Here is a 21,865-nt window from a genome sequence, read left to right as displayed (position 1 = left end):
AATGGTTATTTTTCTTCAAGGCATCGATACCACTCAAATCAATAAGAATATATAAATAGGGTCTAATAACACTCAAATCAAAACAAAAAGCAACTTTCAAATATCAAAGTCCAAAAAGCTCTTATTTCATTTGTTATACTCATTTTCCTTTAAAAATCACTTGTTGTGCTTATTTGTTTTTTCAAATCTTAATTTTTGAATATCCACTTTCTAGAGGTTTTAAATTTTTTTATATTTTTATTTCTCTTATTTGAGAGGTTATTTAAGGTTTTGGATAGAAAACTTTAAGGGCGATAGTAGTATTATACCACCCCTTAATCCAAGCTAGCGATGACCCCAGTTAGACAGTGTTACATTCGATGCCCGAGGCATCTTCAATGGTACAATTTCTTTCTAAGGTTATACAACTCCCGGGTCTCTACAAGAATGGCTAATATAGATGGTTGGAAACTTTGAACTCATCTAATTGGTTTAAATATGCTATAAAAAGTGAAACTATGAAGTATATGCAATAAGAAATATTCATGAGTCAGGTTACTTGTTTAACTCCAAAATGCTCATTCGAAATTTGAGAGGATTTGCGAAAAATATTAGGCCCAAAATAAGTTTGGACAAAACAATTAAGCCTGTTTAAAATATGGGTCAAGCTCGACCTAACTCGACCCATTTTTTATATTTATAATATAATATATTATTATTTTTATATATTATATAATTTATAACACAAAAACTTAATTTATAGTAAAATATAATACTATAATGTAAATATTTGAAAAATTAAGATGCTTACATATAAAATGTTAATTTACATAAAAAATGAATAAAATGTTAATAAATAAAAAGAATATAAAATTAGTAAATATTAAATTTACAATTATATAATATTTTTAAAAATTCAAAAGAAATATGAATAGACCTAAAATGAAATAGGATTAGCCATTTACAAATATGAATGAGATTGGATAAAATTTTAGACTCATATTTCAAACTAGGTCAACTTAAAAGTTTAAAGTGTGTTAATATCATACTTAACCTCGATCCATAACATCTCTATCTGTAACACTCCAAAATTTTCAGTGTTGAATTTCGTAAATTTTCGATGAAATATCGTGAGGTTTACCAAGATTAATTATCGAAAAGCAAATTTAATTTAGTAGAGAAATTTTAATTCTTGAAGTTAGAAATTGTTTTTGAATTTTTAGCAACTATTAAATGGATAAAGAATGAAAAATTGTGAAATTTTGAGGTTGAGGACTAATTTGAAAAAAAGAGATAGGAGGGGAATGTTAGAATATACAAGTAATGGAAGTTATTTTTACAGAAAGAAGTAACCCACTAACGTTCCAATTAATTCCAAAAGAGCAATCATCTTCTCTTCATTTCAAACCCAAAACCAACGAAGACATGTATTTTTTGGCCACCTAGTTTTCTGCATTAAAAAATTGATACTTTAGGTATCAAATTAAGACAAGAAAAAGTTCAAATGCTAAAATGAAAAAATGGGACCAAATCATGAATTAAACCTTAAATCAATACAAAGGATGGGCATTAAATCTAAAAACACCTTATTTATTTATTTTTTGGTGAAAAGAGAAAATCCTAAATTTACTCGACTAAAACTAACATTCACCTACCCTACCAATTTCCTAAAAGATATTCTGAATTGCTATTCCTAGACGAATCCCAACTATTAATTGCATTGTACTGTTTTGCCTAACTTATTGATACTTTAATGGCTTCCACAGAACTCCATGTGAGCCCTTGGAATGCAAAAAGATTCCTATTTTTCCATATACCCCAAGCTAGTATGCCAAAAAGCGTTGACCAAGGGACTCCATGCCTCGGCAGCCGCCCATGATTTCCTAGATTTGTTTTGACCCATTCTAATAAGTTGTTAGAGAAAAACTGAGACCAGCTTGCTTCTGACACAATCAATTTCCACATATCTTTAGCTACCGGACACTCTATAAGAACATGTAAGTTGTCTTCTGCTTCATATTGGCACATTGGACAGGCTCCGTCCTGGTTAATGCCTCGTCTAACCCATTCAAGGTTAGTAAGCAATCGTTGTTTATAAACTAGCCATAAGAAAAACCGGACTCGCCGTGGGCCTTGGAATTTCTAGACATCCTTCCATTTTCCATCCGATACGCACTTTTGACCGAGAAGCCCCCGTTGGATGTATATATCCAAAAGAATTTGTCTGGGTCTGCTTGGGGGTGCGGGGGAGGAATGCTTGCAATCTTTCTGACTATTTCTTCTGGCAGCCAATCTCTGAATGCCTCCAAATTCCAGGCTCCCTCTTCTGTTACCATGTCCTTGACTAAACAGTCCAAATCCAAAAAACACCTTAGTTAATTACAGAGAAAACAAACAACGTGATTTAGGATAAAGAATAATGAATGTTAAAAACCCTTTGTCCTTACCAGGAGAGAAAGCACATTCAACTTCAACTTCCGTCCCAAAATGCTTGAAAACATTCAGTTAATGCCAGCCCATTTCTTAAAAGCCTTAACATACTCAAACCTTTTACCTTGAGCCTCAGTTCTAGCTTTTGATGCTTTTAAGCTCCTATAAAGATTCTTATGGATTTTCAGATATTCACTCTTATGCATCCATTTGTCAACATACATGTTACACTTGTTCATATAATCAATGACCTCCATCACTCTTTCAAAGTATCCACCTCGAAGAAAATTGAGTAGTAAAAACTCGTACAAATCACTACTCAGGGTTAAGCTCCCAGTCTCCATGATTCTCTTCATGTCACCCCATAGAATGGTAACATCACGATACATTTCTAGTGAAGAATACCCACATACCAGATACATAAACGTATGTTCAGTGGGTTGGATTTTCATCTCTTGCATTCTTCGGTATATATTCAGTGCATCCCCCATCATTTTAGCCTTGGAAAAGAAGTAAATAGAAGAGTTCAATTCATAGATTATATGAGATACAGCCTTCTCCGCATCACTTACTTCTTCAACAAGACATTTGGACAGACTTGGTTGATAAATGGAAGATGCTTCCTTTATGGAAAGAGAACTTCTGCCTACATTTGATGGCACATTTTTGGATAAGACAAAATTGTTAGCTAAATTTATGACCAAACCAGCCTTCCTTACTTGTTTTAGCAGTACATTTGCCTCCCTAGACATATTTCTTTTATAATAAGCAGACAGGAGTGCCATATATGCACTAGAATCCAAGGAATCCCCAGAAAATTCCATGTCATCCAAAATGTCATGAGCAATTTCCACCCAGCCTAATGAAATGCATGCATCTATAACATCACATATCACACTTGATTCGCCTGATGAATATAGCTCCTTTTTTAAGCCAAGTAAAAATTTTGACAGCTCATCCATCTTCCCATGCCTTTTATAACCATTAATGAGCTTGGACAGAGCCCTATTAGACGGAAGAAGTTTCTTATCCCTAAACAAAACAAGATCTGATTTACCTCCTTCTTTGAGGGCAGAATCCTTATGTATCAGCTCAGGCATGATTTGTATCTTCAGTCCATTCCTGAGATTCTGAGATCCAATTGGAACAAAATGAGGCTTCTGGAAATCCCTCCCAGGATCATCCACAGGATGGGATCCCCGTGATCTATTCATGTCCAACAGAAGCTCAGCAGCAGCATCAATGTCATCAAACTTAAAATGCAAGCTTAACAAACATTCATAGAATTGTCGATAATGAGAAACAAAAGCCACTGGTAAAGGTGCAACATGATCTTTAAATTTCTTCAACTCATCCCTCTGTCCATTAATTTCATGGATTTGAGCAATGATAATGATTGAGTGTGCATCAGCAACAACTCCAGTTTGCGACATCAATTCTATAATTTGTTGACCTTTGAGAGATGAGCCAAATCTAACACAAGCATCAAGCACAAGATTAAAGATCACTGTATCAGGTTTCAGCAAGTTTGCACAAGGGCTTTTCCCTGAACAAAATCGTACATAATTATCACAAATCTGGATCAACAGATTGGATGCTATACATGCCCCAACCTCTGTCTTGACCATATGCAGAAATGACAACTGCAGTACATTCATTGGGGGTAACATCCCCTTTTCCAGCATCAATCTAAGAATCGTTGATGATGGAATGGGCATCTGAGCTCTTGATAAAGAAAGAGCTAGCTTAACCAAGATGTCAGGCCGAAGATGATACGATTTCTCTTTCAGGACCAACATAACCAAATCATAAGCTTTTTGTAGTGAACAAGGGCTGGATGAGTAGGATAGTTGAGTAATGAACCTGCTAACGAGCAAATGGTTAGGGAAACCATACAACCTTATAAAATCATTGAAAGTTTCCCATGCTTCATCCAGTTTGAGATCCTTCAAAGCATTTTCAAGCTTTGTCAACAACACTGTATGAGAAGAACCTTCCCAACTTAACCTTTCCAGACTTGTAGCAGGAGAAAAGGATAGATGTCTGCATATCACACCCGATTCTTGATTACCACCAAAAAATTTGCTAAGGAAAAACCTTGTGTCGTGATCTGAACTCAACCTGACAAGGAATCGCGAAGAGTTGTAACTAAGGAAGCAAGGATTCACAAATACTTTCCTTGTCAATTTTATTGCCATTTTCAGATAAATGGTAATGACAAACAACCTGCACCAAACCCAGATTCATTTTCATTTATTAACACATAAGAAGCATTACAAAGGCCCAAAGTACCATTAACAAAATGAAAAGTATGTCTGGATATATATATATATATATATGGGGAGAGATCCACTTACATCGGTTTCGTTTTAACGCTCTAATCATTGAATTTATTGATATAATTGTAATTTTTGTATAAAAAGATACAAAAGAGTGTAAAACTATACACCGGTGTAAGTGGTTATCCCATATTATATATATATATAGAGAGAGAGTAGAGAGCATAACAAAGAGCAAGGCCAGGAAGTTTTCACAACAAAGTTCCAGGTAATCCTCCATTGACGTGATTTTATATGAATTCAAACCATTAAAAAGAGAAAAGGAAATGCAAGGAGATGACATCAAAAGGTAGTCTGAGGGTTTCAATTAATCCTCAGCGTGTTTGCAATGTGAAAAACGGAAGTAGTTAGAATGCTCCAGTATTTGAAAGAAAACAAACAATTATTCTCAAGTTTCAAATTGCGGTGGCTTAGCGGCGCCGCAGCCTCTATTTCACATGAATAACAGCGGATCACGTCAGCAAATAGCAATATAACGGAAAAAAGCGGTGATATCAGTCTAACAAGCAGGAAACTGAAAAGCAAATATAGCAAAGTGATGCAGAGGCAGAGACCAGATAATGACTCAAGTAAATCTTCAATAAAAGCTTAGGTTTCAAAAATTACCTTACTTAATTTCCTGCTCTGTCGGAAAACTTGAAGGTAAGAGAGGGTTTGGGTCCGGGACTGAAGGAGGAGAAGAGGAAGAGGGATAAAATAGGACGAAGAGAAAGACGAGGCTTTGTTTGGAGGCGGGGACGGGTGAAGAGAGAGATGAGAGCGGTGGTCAGGAATTTATAAAGGAAATTTTAGAAATAAATCAATTAATTGTGATCATATTATTAGTTCCATAGAGAAAAAACATCAACACTTCTTATTTTGATCATCCAACAAGTCTAGCATTCCTCTTTCCACAATCAGAAGAAATTAACTAAAGGAAACAGAAAGGAAAATAATTTCGTCTCTGACTAATCTACGAGTAGTTGTACTCAATTAATTAAAAAAAATTATAATTTAATTATTGACCTATTCTAAAATTTTTATTGATTTAATCCTGTTTACTGAGGCATATGTGGATCAGATGGTCACTATGAGATCTGTTCTAAGCACTTTTGGTATGTACTCTGGGTACAAGGTAAGCTGTCAAAAGACTTGAGTTTTCTTTTCTAAGAATGTCTCTAAGGACTACGTGAGTAATCTTGGGATGTACCTAGATGTTCCCTTACTCCACAAACGTGTAACGAAGGCAACCTTTCAGTATTTTATCTCGAACATGAGACAAAAGCTTGCTGGTTGGAAAGGAAAAACTCTCTCGCTTGCTGGGAGGATTACTTTGGCTAAAGCAGTCCTTGCAGCTATTCCCATTTATGCAGTGCAGTTCGCTGTCATCCCCGAAAGTGTTTCGCTGGAAATGGAGAAAATTATTCGTAATTTCATTTAGGGTCATAAACGGAAGATTAACCTTGTCAAATGGGACGATATCTGCCAACCTGTAAAAACCGGTTGCCTTGGATTCAAAAGTTTATGCCTACAGAATGCGGCGTTCATTGGTTTCAATTTGATTCTCAAATTGGATCAACTATGGGTGCAAATATTCCGGTCCAAATACAAATAGGTCGGCACTCTCCCTGATGATCTCTATGTTGATAACTGTTCGCGACTATGGAAAGGAATTAGTACGGCCAAGAAAGAGGTGAAACAGGGTGTCATATGGGAAGTTGATAATGAGCAGCTTATAGACTTTTGGAGAGACTAATTAAATGAACAAATAAAATTATTTAATATCTAATAAACTTTTACATAATATAAAATTCTAAAACTTAGCTTAAATAATAGAAATTGATGTCTAAAGTGACTTCCAACTTAAAAATTCCGTCTTGAATTTCTAAAAGATATTCTGTTTGAGTAATTTTTGTTAAAATAATCATAACTTAAGCTGTTGAATTTGGATAGAGGTGTTTCAAAATACGTTCCGAAACAAAAAGAGATTTTCAATCTTAGTAAATTTACCCTAAAATTCTTGGATCCCATTGGAAATGCATTGCAATGTGACATGTTCCAGACTTAACCGCACGTAGGAAGTTGAGAAGAAAATTTTATGCCTTGGACAAATTTAGAGAGGGGTTCTGTAAAAAAATTGTCCTCTTAGTTTAGGTTTGAGAAAAATTGAATTTAGCTAATGGGTCAGATATACTTGTTCTATAGTGTTTTGGTTGTAATTTTTCTAATTTGCGAGAACAACAGTGGAATCCATACCTCTGAAATTGAGCTTTTGGGTGTTTGCCTCTATTTTCAAAATGATTGGCAAAAACTAGGAACTTGCAAGTTAAAATGACTGTATACAACTCCGAACTCGGAAGAAAAACAGATAAGAAGCTGTTACAAGGAATGAATCATCCCGCGCAAAAGCAAACCATCTGCTACTACATAACATCACCATGTATATCAAAATACAAGCAAAAATAAGAACAGCCTTGAGTTGAGCTTTAACAAAACCAGTTCTCTACATCATCATCATCATCATCATAATTGCTAGCTCTGTTCCAAAATTTCAAACATTTTCGAGGTTGAATTTGAATGCCACTCTTTTCATCTCACCTAAGACTTATCTCGTATCAGAATCCAAACCCTAAATGATGTTAGCCCTCTTCAGAAATCTGATGGTTCTGCAATAATATGGCCATACCGATTCCACAATGTCCACATACTTCTCCATCATCCACTCTTGGAAATCTTTCATCTTTCTTCTAGATAGCTCCTTGTAGTCCAAGTTCTTTATGTCTACCACTGGTTGCCACACACGAGCTCTTACTTCTTCCTTCAGCTTTCCATGTGCAATATAATTATAAGCCATGACGTAATAAGTCGGTAAGTTCCCAACAATTTGAAGTGTCTGCTTCAAGCACAAAACATAGAGTGCACACAACCCTCTGAGAATCCTGATGTAAAGAGCCACAATTAGAGGCCCAAAAACCCATAGAGGAGTTAACTCCTTTGAAACTTCAGCCCCATAAATCAAACTGACAGCCATGTACAATGGAATACTGCAGACACAGAAATGCATTTCTTAGCAATGTACATACATGTATAATTGCATTTTTTTTCATCTAAAGATCATCAAATAAATTATCCACGGCATTGGTTATCAAAATAACATTACAATTTAATGAGACGGGATGGCATTCAAAGCAAGACTGACAGAAAGTACTAATATAGAGAATGATTCGTAGCTACAATTGGACACATACAACATATGATATCAGTAAACATTCAATTGATCATCCAGAGGATAGATAGGCAAGCAATAGTATCAGTTGACAATGACAGAATCCAAACAAGGTAAACAGCTACCTCAGCAACAGTTGATCAGAGCAATACCAAAAGCCCTTAACACAGTCAAAAAATAATTTGTTCTCACTTTTTTCTTGACAAAAGGCATTGTGCATCTATATCATATCACAAATATTTAAAAACAAAGCCTTAATAAATCATAGTATAGCAAGGAATATCTCCAAGGACACAGAGAGATAATGCCTTTCATGGAAGAAATACTTACAATAATAATATGGGTATTTTAATGGTTACATCCATATCCCAGAAATGGCTCCAAACCATCTTTAGGATCTCGCTTTTTCCATTGCTTTGGGTGCCAATTTGAGTTTCTGATGTATCCCTTGGGCGAGGTCCAACCCCCATAACTTCATCCATCACTTGATGTGGGGATTGTGAGAGCAATATCATTATCCATTTCTTGAATAATTTCTGAATAGCAGGGGACCCCAAATGGTTCTCACTTGTTTCTGAGGCATAGGCAAGTGGAACATTATGAACATTTGAAGATTCTATCATGGTCTCTTCCCTGTCTTTTGGCACATAAGAAACTTTAATAGTATTCTTGGAAAGAAATGCATTATTTGTTCTGCCTCTCAATTCATTATTCAGACCACTGCCTTTGAAGGTTGAAATTCCAACATTTTTTACTTTTGAACCATAGGTATGAGGAGCCCCTATACTGCAATAATAAGACATCTAAATTATATGTTTACAATGCATAAGATGAAAAAGGAAGTACTTGAAGAAAATGAAAGGAAAACTAGTTCACATCCTTTTCAAAATGCAAAGCTGTTTCCCTTTACCAGTGTTCATTGCGATAGTCGCATAAAATTTTTAGAAGAGAATAAATTTATTTTGTTTCACAACCAAAAGTTATTTATTTGGAAAGAGTAAAATAGCACTGACAAGCAATTCCATAAAAGATCAAAGACAATGTTTGGGCCCACTCTATTGGCACACCATGCGAAGCAAAACCATCTTTCCCATCCTCACAAGTAAAGAAAACAAAAAGAATGCTGAGGCAAGAAATGTTATCAGAGGAAAAGACATCAATGACAAGAAAACATGATTGGCAGAGACCTGCATTTTTAGAGAATAAGTATCATTGAACCAATTGGTTGCTGTTTGCCAATCTTAGCAGAGCAATAACAATTCTTCACATTCACAAACTCACATCACATCAACCTAAAATTATCTTGATGAAGTTTTGTGCACCACAAGTTCTACGCTGTGTATTCAACATCACTGATGTTTAATATAACCAACAAGATCAAAGCAATTTACAAATAGCAAAAGGAATGGGACTTCTCCCTATGCAATAAATAAGGTTAGGAAAACTGAAAGGCTTCTTTTCTTATGTAAGCTCAGAAATGAACAAACCAGCCTACTTTTTTATACACACTCGTTGAAAATCATTGATTCTCCACCTCCCTTCATTCAATTTGTAAATTTGCTTCTAAATCTAGATTATGATAAAACTAAAAAAAAGAATTGACAAATCGGGGGAAAGGAAACAAATATTTTAAGAGTAAGCGTTATTGGTTTTCTTTCCCAAAATGAATTCAGTATGCTAATTTAAAAGCATAGTCTTTTCAGGATCAGCACTTCTAAATATAGCCTCAAAGTTATCGAACTAAGTATCATACAAAGTGACAAGCTGCCAACATTGAACATTGCATAATCATAGGGGAGAAGTTGGTTACCTTGAACAAGCAGAGTGCCTTGATATGCCCCTCTCTCTTCTCCCAAGCATATGAACTGTAACTACATGTCGCTTTAATGTCAAACCTTTCCCCCTTGATAAAGGCCTTGATGGAAATGCTATCTGTGAATCCTGAAATCCAATAAAATGAACAACACACTTACAAGTTTTCAGATGAATACTAAAAGAAAGCTGAGATCTCTATGTTAATAGATGAAAACAAATAAGACTCTTCTCAAAAAGACAAATAATCTTCAAAGCAGTTCATAAGAGAGCCTCCAGAACAGGATTTTATCACTTCATGGATTCATCGGACCTATGCACTGTCAGGTGGGAACTTTTTAACTCAGCCATCAAGCTCTTGTTTCAAAAGAACTTTTATTCAATATCTTGATCCCATTAACTTGTAATCTACTAGTTTTAGTCCAAAGTTTTCTTAGAATACCTGCAATTGATGAGTCAACAACACCATTGTCAAAACCTCCACCTTAAGCACCTGAACAATTATTCACCAAGGCCTAAACAAAGAACATTAACACAATCAACCCATAATGTCCTGCAACATCAAAAGAGATCGGTAGCATCAGGTAAACTGGAAATTATACTAACAATGGTTTGAAACTGAGCAGAACCAAAAGCAAAGAAGGTACCCTAAGTGACCCCTACTAGAACGATACGGGTCACGGCCGGAAACAGTACAGGTAAAGAATTCCATTTTGTTCTTACATAGCGTGAAAATTTCGAATATAGACCAGTGAATTTTATACTAAAATAAAAGGAAAGAGTGCGAGGCAAAAAATAGATAGTTGAGTTGCAGGGCATCAAAGAAAAATCTATTAGCTTCAACTTTGCATTCAAAAGAAGAAAATGAAGATAAGCAGGATTTGAAGCTATTAAAATTTAACCCATTTCCATGTAAATTAAGTAAATTCCTTATTATTTCAATTAAAACTCAAATAGAAAAAAAAAAAACAGAGGATAAGAAGATAAGAAACTAACCTAAGGCATTAATTGATATCTTCAGTTCGTCTCCGACAAACAGCCTGTAAATGTAGATAACTTTTTTCTTATTTATCTTTTTGTATCAAGTGATATAGTGCTACATAATAACTAAAAATAACTAATTTTACTCTTCAATTTTCTTGGCAATATACTGGATTGATCGAGAAAGAAGCATTCTCCTTGACGAGCTAGGGTTTTTATAGGGAGAGGAGTCGGACTCTATCTTATCCATCGTACCTTCTAATTGGATCGCAGGAGTCGGTCCATATATTTATTCGGACAAGAATCCACTATTCGGAATTAGTTGAATCCATCCAATCAACAATTAAATTTATCGATTTTCAATAATATATACTTTTTAAATTTTTATAAGATTTCAATAATTTATTTAGCTAAAATCGAATTGATTAGTTAAATTAGTCAAATCGAAAATTATCTACAATTTGTAAGAGAAAAGATTGCATTCAATTGATTAAATTGATTTTATATAAAAAATAAATGTAAATTTTAAAAATCTTTGAATTACTGAGTTAAATTTTAAAAATCTTTGAATCAATGAGAATATTTTTATTGTTGATTATATTATTAAATTCACACTAATTCTTTATTTTCTGATAATATTATATTTTTATTTATTTGAACTATACAATTAAGTATTTTAATTAATTATTATTAGATATTATTTAAAATTAACTATAATTTAATTATTATATCAATTTAGATTAAGATTTACCCTTACAAATTAGTGATATAGTTATATGTCCTTAAGATTTACCATAGTATTGTATTAGATATCAATGAAATATTATTAGATATTATAACCCGAACAACAAGGTTCAAATTCAAGCTACGCTTACAAACAATAATACCCTTGACCATCGATCATCATTAATTATTATAATTATATATCAATTAAAATTAAGATTTACTTTTAAAAATAATAATTAATAATAGTTTTTACTCTTATTTGTATAATATAATTTTTATTGGTTTGAATTACAAAATTAAGTATATTAATAATTAATTGTTAGATATTATTTTAAACTAATTATCATTTAATTATCACACAATTATATATCAATCAAATTAAAATTTACCATTATAATATCATTCAACATTAAATCATTTTCAAACAATAATATTTAAAAATATATGCATTATTCATACAAATACATAAATATAAAAGGAAATTTAAAGGTTGAAGACGGAACATTTCATTGGCAAGATCAAAATCATTTTAGGATGAATGATGTGTTTTGTTTTCTCAACTCTATTTTTATATCCATGTAAATATTATTTTACACCATAAACTTGATGTGCATTGTGATTTAGTTGAATCCAATTAGTATTATCTATTTTCCTAAAGATTAACAGATTAGCATTGATAAATTAGAAGTATCCCAGAAAATAGTAATAAAGTAGTGATTAAAAGTTGGAGTTTTTAAATTTATTTACATTTGTTTTAATTATTTTTAAGAAATTGAATTTTTAATTTTTTTAATTTATTTCATATTATTTTTATAATATAATTAGATGATCTAATCTCATCTCAATTAGATAAGTTGATTTTGAACAAGATTTATAAAGTTTAATTTGATTATATTTGATACAATTTGAATGTACTTTGTAACGACCCGATTTTCAATGGTGTCAAAAAGACAGCTTAGGGACCCTGTTTCTGTAAATCGAGTCTGTAAATATTTAACGAAGTTATGTTGTAACACATGCAATGCAATTGATTGAAAAGATAAACATTAAGAAAAAAAAACAAGAAAAAAGATAAGAAAAATCCTGATATAATTATAATAGCCCGAATGGTAATCCGTGAAGAGTTGATTGATCTACAATCCAATCCCCACGAAGAACGAAATAGAAAACTGAAATAAAAACTACAATTGAAAGGAAATCTAAATTACAATTGAAAGTAAAATTAAGGGTCCATTTGTATGTTTTCCTAGTTTTACAGTGTTTGGAAGAGTGAAAATATTTTACATTTGGAAAATGTTTTACAAAGCACAGGTAAAATGAGTATGAGTTTATAGAAAATGTCTTACCGAATTTATTTCTGTAAGACATTTTCCAACTCTCACCAGGTTACTTTCTCCTCCTTGCTTCCGTTCTTCATCCCTTCTCCTTCTTCATCCAGGTAACTTTTCTCCTTCTACTTCTTCATTTTTTCATCTTTTATAATCTCTTCCGTTTTTCCTTAGCTGTGTCCGTTGCATATATTCTCTTCTCAGGCAAATAACACGTTGCTGTTTCGTTTCGCTCAAATCTTCCTCTTCGTAGGGTCTTGGCTTAAGGTATGGCATCTTTTTTATCTTCTTTATCATTTTCGTTTCTTCTTGTTCTTGAAAAACTGCTTTAAGGTATGCCATCATTTTGGTTCTGTATTTTTATACTGTTGAATACCCATTTGTTTTTTGTGCTGAATTAGTGGTGGTTTTTTTTGAAAATGAAGCAGCGTTGGTTTAGGTTTTATGCCTATCTTTGTTTCTCTATTTTTAAATTTTTTCTGGGTTTGGGATTAAAATATGAAAATGATAATCCAAATGATGAAAATGATAATTATTTTTTACTCAAGATGAGGGTAAAGTTAGATACATGAAGAGGCATATCATTTCAAAATGATGCATTATTTGGAAGTGGAAAAGGATATGCTTAAAAATGATCCTTAGAGCATAAATTTCTCATCATAGGTTGATTTAACAATGCCCAATTTGCACCACATATAATAACATTTATTTATTTTTTCTGCTAATCTGTAGTCCAGTCCTGTTTTAGAAGCATTTGGTAATACTAAGACTGTAAGGTGAGTGTATTTTGTTTTAACAAGTTTTACACCTTGCATGTAGTAGATTCTATGTTATAATTGTTTTTTTTTACCTTTACATGCATGTTTTGAATGATGTAGTCGTTTTGGTAACTTTGTGGAGATTCAATTTGACCAGAGGGGAAGGATTTCAGGAGCTCCTATCAGGACTTACTTATTAGAAAGATCACGTGTTTGTCAAGTGTCTGATCTTGAGAGAAATTATCACTATTTCTACATGCTTTGTGCAGCACCACCAGAAGTAAGTAGTTTTTGATTGCTTTAATCAAGTTGCTTATAATTTACTTGATACAATGTGTTCTTATATAGTCTTTCCCCCATTAAGCATTTTTTATGTTTACTTTTAATGATTTCTAGATTATCTTAGTACCAAAATGTTTTGTCTAGAAAATGATTTGGGTTGGGAAGTTCCATTGTGAGAATGGTCTTTCCCATATTTTTAGCTTGTGATTTCAATATATCTGGATATGCTTAATGCTTAAAGGTTGTAATTTGGGTTGAACTATGATAATTTTTATTATCTCTCATTTTTATCTATCCCCCTTTTCTATTTGATTCTCCATCTCCCTCTTATCTTTGATTTATTTATTGGTGTCATTCTCTTAGCCAACAGAAGAACAACTTACAAGTTAAAGAGTTTCACTTTAACATTCTCTTTGCCAAATTTATTATTGTTGAATTGGGGTCTTTTATGATGTACATTGAAAGCCCTGAGATAGCATTATTATGTGATTGTATGATGGCTTCCATGTGATGTGATTATAGACATGAGTCATTTATGGCTCCTACCTAGTTCACCTTCTTTTAATTCCAATCATTAATTTGGGTTCTAAAGCTGCGTTGGTGTATACAATCTATTATCCTCCAAGCTTAGTGTCTAGTGATTTTGTATTAGATTTCCTAGCATGTCGTGGTCCCAAGAGACATTCACAGCTTGTAATAGTTGTGGTATAGAACATCAAATATGAGGCAGTTTCTTGTTTTTAGAAAACCAGTTTTTAGCCTTTTGTTTAACTTAGATGTTATATTACTATCTTGATCTGAATAAGAAAGGCCTTCAATTTTCTAAATCATTCCACTTCCAATTTTATTAATATTCTATTTCATGCTTTGATTTCAATTTCTGTCTACCTTTATTCAATGTAATATTAGCTTATTGGAGAGGAAGAATCAACCAAAAAAATTTAGGTCAGCTTCCACAACTAAGCATTCCACAAGTATGAAAACTCGAAGGTGGTCTGTCATGAGGTTAGGCCTCTAGCAAATATGAAAACTGGAGAGCAGAAATTCTATGTAAGTTTTAGTTTAGCAATATTTCAATTTTTGCTAATTTATAACTACTTACCTTGCTATAATTTTACAATTTTTAGTCTGGATTAAGATCAAATACAACACAGTCAGGTCGGACATCAACTGCAAGCTCTTCAGTAGTTGAAATCACCAAATAGGAAATGCCAAACTGGTGGAGATCCTATAAGCACACAAGAATCAGTTGCAAATTAAAAGCAAGCGAAGAGCTTTGGTATTTTGTTAGTTTGATATTGGATATTGGATTTGGTTGGTATTAGTACAGAGTTTGTGCTGGTATAGCTACTGTTTTGTTTTTGGTAAAGGCAATATTTTGGTGTTGGTTGATATTGCTATAGGCACTTTGTTATTGTTGGGTTCTTTTTGCTTGTGTAAATGCTGGATGGGTTGATAAATGCCTACAATATTTCTACTCAATAAAGGACATACAAGGATTAATCCATACTGTTGATCATTGTACTTGTATAATTGACTTATTAGCTCGATGTGGAAATATATGACTTAACCCATACTACTGATTATTACTATTGTATAATTGACATATTATCTTGATTCTATTGCTTTGGTTGCTTTCAATTTATGAAAGTTAATATTTTAGCTTAATAATTGAGTATTATTATTTATTTATAAATAAATCATTGCAATATATGAAAAATAATTTAAAATATAAATTTATTAATATATATATAATAAACTCAATTAAACAATGAAAAGATAATAAATTCTTAAATATATATTTGTTTAATTTAAAACAACTTTTATGAAATATTTTTAGGAAATCTGCCAAACAACAGAAAATATTTTACACAGATTCATCCAAACACCCGAAAAGTAAATCATTTTCTAGAAATTATTTTCCAAAAAATATTTTACTCGCAAACAAGCGGAGCCTAAACTAAGTAAAAAGTTGTCCCTGAAGTGTTTAGAACAATTCTATTTATAGGCCTAGGTTTGGTTGCTAATCTTTGACCTAAAACGAAAGACTATTTCCTGTTAAAGTTCATTGTGTGGACAAAAACACCTTTAGCCCATTAAGTAACCTTGTCACGTTGGTGTCGCGACACCCTTTGGCTTGTGTTGCGACATTGATGGCAAACAACTCCTTTATTACTCTGTTCACTGTTTTGCAGCATCCAAGCTCCATGTTGCAACATCGCTGACAGTCTACTATCTTTGTGCCTCAGAATAATGTCTTGCACACTCACCAATCCTATTAGTCTACCTTTAGGCCTACTTTGGCCCACAAGGTCATATAAATTACTAAAAAATTTGATTTTATTGTTTAAGTACTATAAGTGAAAACTAAACGAAAACATAATGAAATTGCTTTCCAACGAGCTAGTTAAGTATAAAAAGTAGTTTTATTTATTACAACGAATTGTGGCAGATCAGGTGAGCTGAAATTGACAAATCGAGTTGACTTGATATGATTTTGATTGATTATTAAGATAGAAAACTAAATTGAAAATATTGTAAATTGATGTAAATGTAAAATTGACTTTGAATTGGGATGAATCATGCTATTATACTTATTAATTGATATTTTAGTTAATGAATCGAAAATGATAAGTTGTGAAATTTGAACTATATTATGAATTGGATAAATGGATACCTTATTAACTGTTCGGGTAGAGTCAAATATAGTTGGCATGCCATAGGATAGTTGGAGTACAAGTTACTTCGACTATGTGTTGATGAATGCTGGACACAACTTTTACTTCGGTTATACTGATAAGTGCTGGGCTTAATTTATTTACTTCAGATTTTTCGATGAGGCACTGGGTGCCAAAATTGGTATGTTGGTTGGATTCGTATATCTGTTCGAGTCCGAGTAAAGTTAATAGGGATTTAAAATGTAAAATTGATAAGTACATATGAAATGAATGGCTAATGTGAAAAATTATGTAAAATGAATTATAAGCTCGGAAGAATGGTATGAAATTGAGACAAATCGACTGATTTGATTCGGGATAAGTTGTGATAATGTATGATACTCCTATACTAGTTAATTGAACTTGAAGGAAATGATTCATATAGTGGAATATACGTTATAACATGTTGTTTAGCATTGGTATTGAATGACCTTTTTATTAAGTGTTTTTAATTTATTTAAGTTGTATTATAATGTTCGATTGTAGAAATACTACTGAGTTTATTACTCAGTATATCGTTATTTTTCGTGTGCAGATTAGGTTTCAATCGAGATCCCGAACATCGATTTCAGCATCTAGGTAGAATCCTGACTCAACAATGTTAGTGGATCCCTTTTGTTTTGTTAGTTGGCATGTACCTAATGGAATCACCTTAATATTTTGTTATGTTCAGGATTGTTAAATTTGAAATTAGTAAATGATTATAAACATGTATATGCTAAATTACTAATTGAAGTTTGGTATTATTTGTTTAATTGATAGAATTAAGGTATGAGCATGCTATTGAATGTATATTAATGTGATAGAGATCCTAGTTAAAATGGTACAATGATGGATTGTTGATGCATAGTTAAAGATGACATGTTTTGATATTTGTTAGAATCCATGTAAAGCATATGAATTGGTATTCAAGATGTGAATTGGTATTTGTAATGGATTGGTATGTGAAATATGGTCCTTTTTCAATCTCGGGTTAACTTTAGAGCATAAGTAGGCTTATATAAGTTCCAGGAAAGGTTGTGTAAATTTTTTTAGCTCTCTAACTTTATAAAAGAAATCATTTTAGTCCTTTATTTATTTTTTGCCATTTCTAGCCCTTAAACTTGTGTTTTTTGTCAAATCATCCCAAAATAGATGAAAAAGTTAATGCTTTTTAACTTTATTGACATGTCATACACGTGTATCGTCACGTGGATGATATATTAGCATTTTAATTGATTTTTAAAATTTTAAAATTCAAAAAATTTCAAAATTTATTTTTAAAATTAAAATTATAAAAAATGACAAAATAATTAAATATTATTATATTATTCATGTCGCACTCCACTTGTATTATTTTTTTGATGATTTAATAAAAATACAAATTTATTTGCTAAAATAAACAAAAAAAATTAAATGGAAGGTTAGTAAAGTTGGAAGATGCCTTTAAAAAAATTTAAACTAAATTCCAAAAGTTTCTTCTTTATAACAAGATTTATATTGATTTCTTTTCTTTAATAAAGAAGGGGGAAAATGATTTCTTATTTTAAAACCGGGAAAAGTGGCAATGGAAATAGAAGAAGGAACAAGTTCATAATTTCCTCCGAAAAACACAGAGCGACATTCTCAACAAACTAACTTACCCACAACAACTCAAAAACCTACAAACCAAACCCATTCCATATCCCATTTTTCCCTTTTTTTATTTTATATTTTTAAAGAAAACTACCTTTCTTCCCTTCTTTGGAATCCCCTACCCCCTGCAACAAAAACCTTTGCTCATGGTTTAGTTACAACTCCATCCTGACATTGGTGTTCTGTAAGAAACTTTGAATCTTTTTCTCTTACAATTTTTACTTCTAACATGTTATTTCAATCGTAAAGTGGGTTGTTTTTTTTATTTTATCTTATTTTAATGCATTGTTGAACCAATCATAATCCATTCAAAAAGTTTCAACCTTTGCTTTTTGAATCTCTTTAAAGTTTTGTATTTTCTTCTATATTTGTCCACACCTGATCGTCATTGAAATATATATATATATAGTATCTGTATGATCACCGTGGGCATTACTGGTTTTCGTGTTTGATCTGTTCTTGTTTGTTTCATTCTTAATTATATCTGTTGCAATATGAGTCTAATTGTATTTCAATTTGAAATGTGTCATAACCCTTTGGTTTAATTGTATTATTTTCATGTTTAGTTATAGTTTATGAGGCCTTACTGAAGGATTTCCTTTTCTTTTTTTTTCCCTTCATTCTAGTTAACAGATTCAAGGTGAATTATGGCAATTAAAGGGAACTCCGGGGAGCTGAAATCAAGGAGCTCGGCGTCGATTTTCATAGTGATTGGTTTATGTTGTTTCTTCTATATATTAGGTGCTTGGCAACGAAGCAGTTTCGGCAAAGGCGACAAGATCGCCTCGGCTATCACTAAACAAACAGACTGCAGCGTCATTTCGAACCTTAACTACGAGACTCATCATGGTGATGATGTTGTGACGGCTGATGGTTCAGACAAAGCAGCCAAAGAGTTCCCATCATGTCATGCAAAGTATGTCGATTACACGCCTTGTCAAGATCAAATGAGGGCGATGAGATTTCCTCGAGACAATATGATCTACCGGGAACGACATTGTCCTCCTGAAGATGAGAAGCTGCAGTGTCTTATCCCGGCTCCCAAAGGATATGCAACACCATTTCCATGGCCACAAAGTAGGGACTATGTGCCATTTGCGAACGCACCCTATAAGAGCTTGACAGTCGAGAAAGCTGTACAAAACTGGATTCAGTATGAGGGAAACGTGTTTAGGTTCCCAGGTGGAGGCACGCAATTTCCGCAAGGAGCCGATACGTATATTAATCAACTTGCATCCGCGATTCCGATAGACAATGGTATGGTGAGAACCGCATTAGATACAGGATGTGGGGTAAGTTTAAATTATAAATCAGGTTTCTAATTCTATTATGTTCTTCAACTAACATGCTTTTTGATGTAATTGAAACTTAGCATTGAAGAAACTATTGTAATGTTATTGGCTGAATGCTTTTCATGCATTCTTTATTAAATTCGTCGTAGCAGATTGATTTTTCTTGTACGGTGTTCAGGTTGCAAGTCTCGGTGCATATCTATTCAAAAAGAATGTTATAACAATGTCATTTGCACCTAGAGATTCTCATGAAGCACAAGTTCAATTTGCTCTTGAAAGAGGTGTGCCAGCTGTTATCGGAGTTCTCGGATCAATAAAGATGCCGTTTGCTACGAGAGCCTTTGACATGGCTCATTGTTCTCGTTGCTTGATTCCATGGGGCGAAAATGGTGAGCATGAAAACTATAAAAGTTATCTTCTTTGAGGAGCCTTTCAAAGGGGGGCTCCATATGTGGGATAATTTAAGCATATGCCAACTCCTATATGATGGAATGTACATTATAACATTGTTATTGAACATCATTCGACAGATGGATTGTACATGATGGAAGTCGATCGAGTTCTTCGACCAGGTGGTTATTGGGTTCTTTCTGGTCCTCCTATCAACTGGAGGACTTATTTCGGAGCATGGAAGCGTCCTAAAGAGGATCTCGAAGAGGAACAAAGGAAAATCGAAGAGATTGCGAGACTCCTTTGTTGGGAAAAGCTGGATGAGCTGGGTGACATTGCTGTTTGGAAGAAAAGAACAAATTACGATTTATGTCGCCAGCAAGATATAAAACCGAATCTATGTGAACCAAGCTATCCGGGTGATGTCTGGTATAGTATTGCCTACAAACGGATTTTCATATGTATATTGGCTAAATAGAAATGGCAATTTCGAATAACGGAATTACTTTGTTTGTTTTTGAAGAATCTTTTGTATTGTATTCACAGGTACAAGAAAATGGAAGCATGCGTAACTCCTTATCCGAAGTCAACCAACTCATATGAAGAATGGAAGCCCTTTCCGGATAGGCTTAATGCTATCCCTCCTAGAATATCGAGTGGATCTGTTCCCGGAGTATCTGTCGATATGTATCAAGAGGATATTCAGATATGGGAGAAGCATCTCAAATCATATAAGAGTATAAACAATCTCATCGACTCTGGGAGGTTTCGCAACATCATGGACATGAATGCCGGTCTAGGAAGTTTTGCTGCCGCTCTTGATTCTCCAAAGCTGTGGGTCATGAATGTTATGCCAACAATAGCCGAAAAAGACACATTGGGAGTTATTTCCGACCGTGGATTGATCGGCATATATCATGACTGGTAACTGTAACATTTCTGATTCCCGGTTCGTGTATATCCTTAAAGTGACTTTCTTAACTATTTTGTAACGGATCCCGTCCTTCCGGGTTCCTCTGTATGTCAGGTGTGAAGCTTTCTCTACGTATCCTCGGACATACGACCTCATTCACGCAGACGGTATCTTCAGTTTGTACAAGGATAAGTAAGTTTTCGCTCTATATTCGAAGTCCCTATGTTCATGCTTTAGTATCAATTGCAGAACTCAACAGCTTGAACCTTAAATGACTTGCCTAGGAAGCAGCGTTTGCCCAGATTTTCAATTAATCGAATTCATCTTTGCACACACATGTACAACATGTTTGGTGATTACAAGAACCGTGGAAGCTTATAGGCTTGTGTTTTATCGTTGCAGATGTAGAGCCGAAGACATTCTTCTGGAGATGGATCGAATTTTACGGCCTGAAGGGTCCGTCATAATCCGTGATAACGTTAACGTGTTGATCAAGGTAAAGAAAATTGTGGGAGGAATGAGATGGGATGCTAGAATGGTGGATCACGAGGACGGTCCTCTAGTATCCGAAAAGGTACTATTTGCGGTAAAAAAATATTGGGTTGTGGGAGATATTATCACAGCAAATAACAAAAAGAAGAAGGTTAAAAATTAATCTTATCTCGGAATGTAACTATTTCTAGTTAACACAAAGAAATATGCAATTCAGCAATGTTTATCATTGATTAGTTGAGGACACATTTTTTTCAGAAAGCTTGGTATTATTGAATCAATTTATCATTTGATATCGTAAGATTATAAGAAAAATAGCCACGGAAATGTGAAAGTAGCTTTTTTATGGTTGACTTTTTTTTTCGTTTACTTTGTTTAGAATTGGGTGAATGTGACATGCATTGATATTTAAAATGGAAAAACAAAATCAAAACTAACTTCACACATGTCCTTGAAAAGGGTGGTGTTTTAAATATACTTTTCAAAAATCAGAAATTTAGTTTTTGTACGTGTATTTTTAAGATTTTAGGTTTTTACTTTTCAAATTTTAAAATTTAGATCTAATTGTTAACATTGATATTTATTTATATATTTGTTGTGATAAATA

The 21,865-nt window shown here is 33.2% G+C and overlaps 3 protein-coding genes and 1 long non-coding RNA gene across 13 annotated transcripts; 2 read left to right on the top strand and 2 right to left on the bottom strand.

The window, feature by feature from the left end:
* Nucleotides 1-1,162: 1,162 nt before the first annotated feature.
* Nucleotides 1,163-6,451, bottom strand: LOC108484628 (pentatricopeptide repeat-containing protein At4g17616). 3 transcript variants are annotated; one of them, XR_008286163.1, is made up of 3 exons: nucleotides 5,355-6,451; nucleotides 2,427-4,635; nucleotides 1,163-2,323 (listed from the first exon to the last, which is right to left on the bottom strand). XR_008286163.1 is itself a non-coding variant. In XM_053031320.1 (2 exons), the coding sequence occupies exon 2, from the start codon at nucleotides 4,605-4,607 to the stop codon at nucleotides 2,481-2,483; it is 2,127 nt and encodes a 708-aa protein (XP_052887280.1). In that variant the 5' UTR covers nucleotides 4,608-4,635; nucleotides 5,355-6,451; the 3' UTR covers nucleotides 1,163-2,480. The 3 variants fall into 3 exon arrangements, 1 of the variants encoding a protein (XP_052887280.1); XR_008286164.1 differs by having other exon boundaries at nucleotides 2,427-4,530; XM_053031320.1 differs by having other exon boundaries at nucleotides 1,163-4,635.
* Nucleotides 6,452-6,997: 546 nt separating this feature from the next.
* On the bottom strand, nucleotides 6,998-11,075 carry LOC108486683 (uncharacterized). Of its 5 annotated transcripts, none has more exons than XM_053031303.1 (6): nucleotides 10,893-11,075; nucleotides 10,762-10,805; nucleotides 10,208-10,280; nucleotides 9,764-9,894; nucleotides 8,284-8,739; nucleotides 6,998-7,771 (listed from the first exon to the last, which is right to left on the bottom strand). In XM_053031303.1, exons 3-6 carry the CDS (start codon nucleotides 10,232-10,234, stop codon nucleotides 7,357-7,359), a joined length of 1,029 nt encoding a protein of 342 aa, XP_052887263.1. In that variant the 5' UTR covers nucleotides 10,235-10,280; nucleotides 10,762-10,805; nucleotides 10,893-11,075; the 3' UTR covers nucleotides 6,998-7,356. The 5 variants fall into 5 exon arrangements, with proteins under 5 accessions (XP_052887263.1, XP_052887261.1, XP_017646348.1 ...); XM_053031301.1 differs by having other exon boundaries at nucleotides 10,208-10,318; nucleotides 10,893-11,073; XM_017790859.2 differs by having other exon boundaries at nucleotides 10,762-11,075.
* Nucleotides 11,076-12,760: 1,685 nt separating this feature from the next.
* LOC128295509 (uncharacterized) lies at nucleotides 12,761-15,440 on the top strand. 3 transcript variants are annotated; one of them, XR_008285974.1, is made up of 6 exons: nucleotides 12,761-12,910; nucleotides 13,005-13,067; nucleotides 13,533-13,576; nucleotides 13,716-13,838; nucleotides 14,750-14,890; nucleotides 14,968-15,440. It is a non-coding gene; the product is annotated as an uncharacterized LOC128295509 (long non-coding RNA). The 3 variants fall into 3 exon arrangements; XR_008285973.1 differs by lacking the exon at nucleotides 13,533-13,576; XR_008285975.1 differs by lacking the exon at nucleotides 13,533-13,576 and having other exon boundaries at nucleotides 13,701-13,838.
* Nucleotides 15,441-18,052: 2,612 nt separating this feature from the next.
* On the top strand, nucleotides 18,053-21,573 carry LOC108485741 (probable methyltransferase PMT2). 2 transcript variants are annotated; one of them, XM_017789585.2, is made up of 7 exons: nucleotides 18,053-18,355; nucleotides 18,798-19,463; nucleotides 19,642-19,852; nucleotides 19,994-20,282; nucleotides 20,400-20,777; nucleotides 20,881-20,958; nucleotides 21,169-21,573. In XM_017789585.2, exons 2-7 carry the CDS (start codon nucleotides 18,819-18,821, stop codon nucleotides 21,419-21,421), a joined length of 1,854 nt encoding a protein of 617 aa, XP_017645074.1. In that variant the 5' UTR covers nucleotides 18,053-18,355; nucleotides 18,798-18,818; the 3' UTR covers nucleotides 21,422-21,573. The 2 variants fall into 2 exon arrangements, with proteins under 2 accessions (XP_017645074.1, XP_052887048.1); XM_053031088.1 differs by having other exon boundaries at nucleotides 18,059-18,355; nucleotides 18,805-19,463.
* The last annotated feature ends 292 nt before the right edge of the window (nucleotides 21,574-21,865 follow it).

The sequence above is a fragment of the Gossypium arboreum genome, chromosome 7, assembly GCF_025698485.1.
Source record: "Gossypium arboreum isolate Shixiya-1 chromosome 7, ASM2569848v2, whole genome shotgun sequence".
In the NCBI taxonomy this organism is placed as follows: domain Eukaryota; kingdom Viridiplantae; phylum Streptophyta; class Magnoliopsida; order Malvales; family Malvaceae; genus Gossypium; species Gossypium arboreum.
Note: the sequence above shows the minus strand (reverse complement) of the source record. Positions and strands in the feature narration are given on the sequence as shown.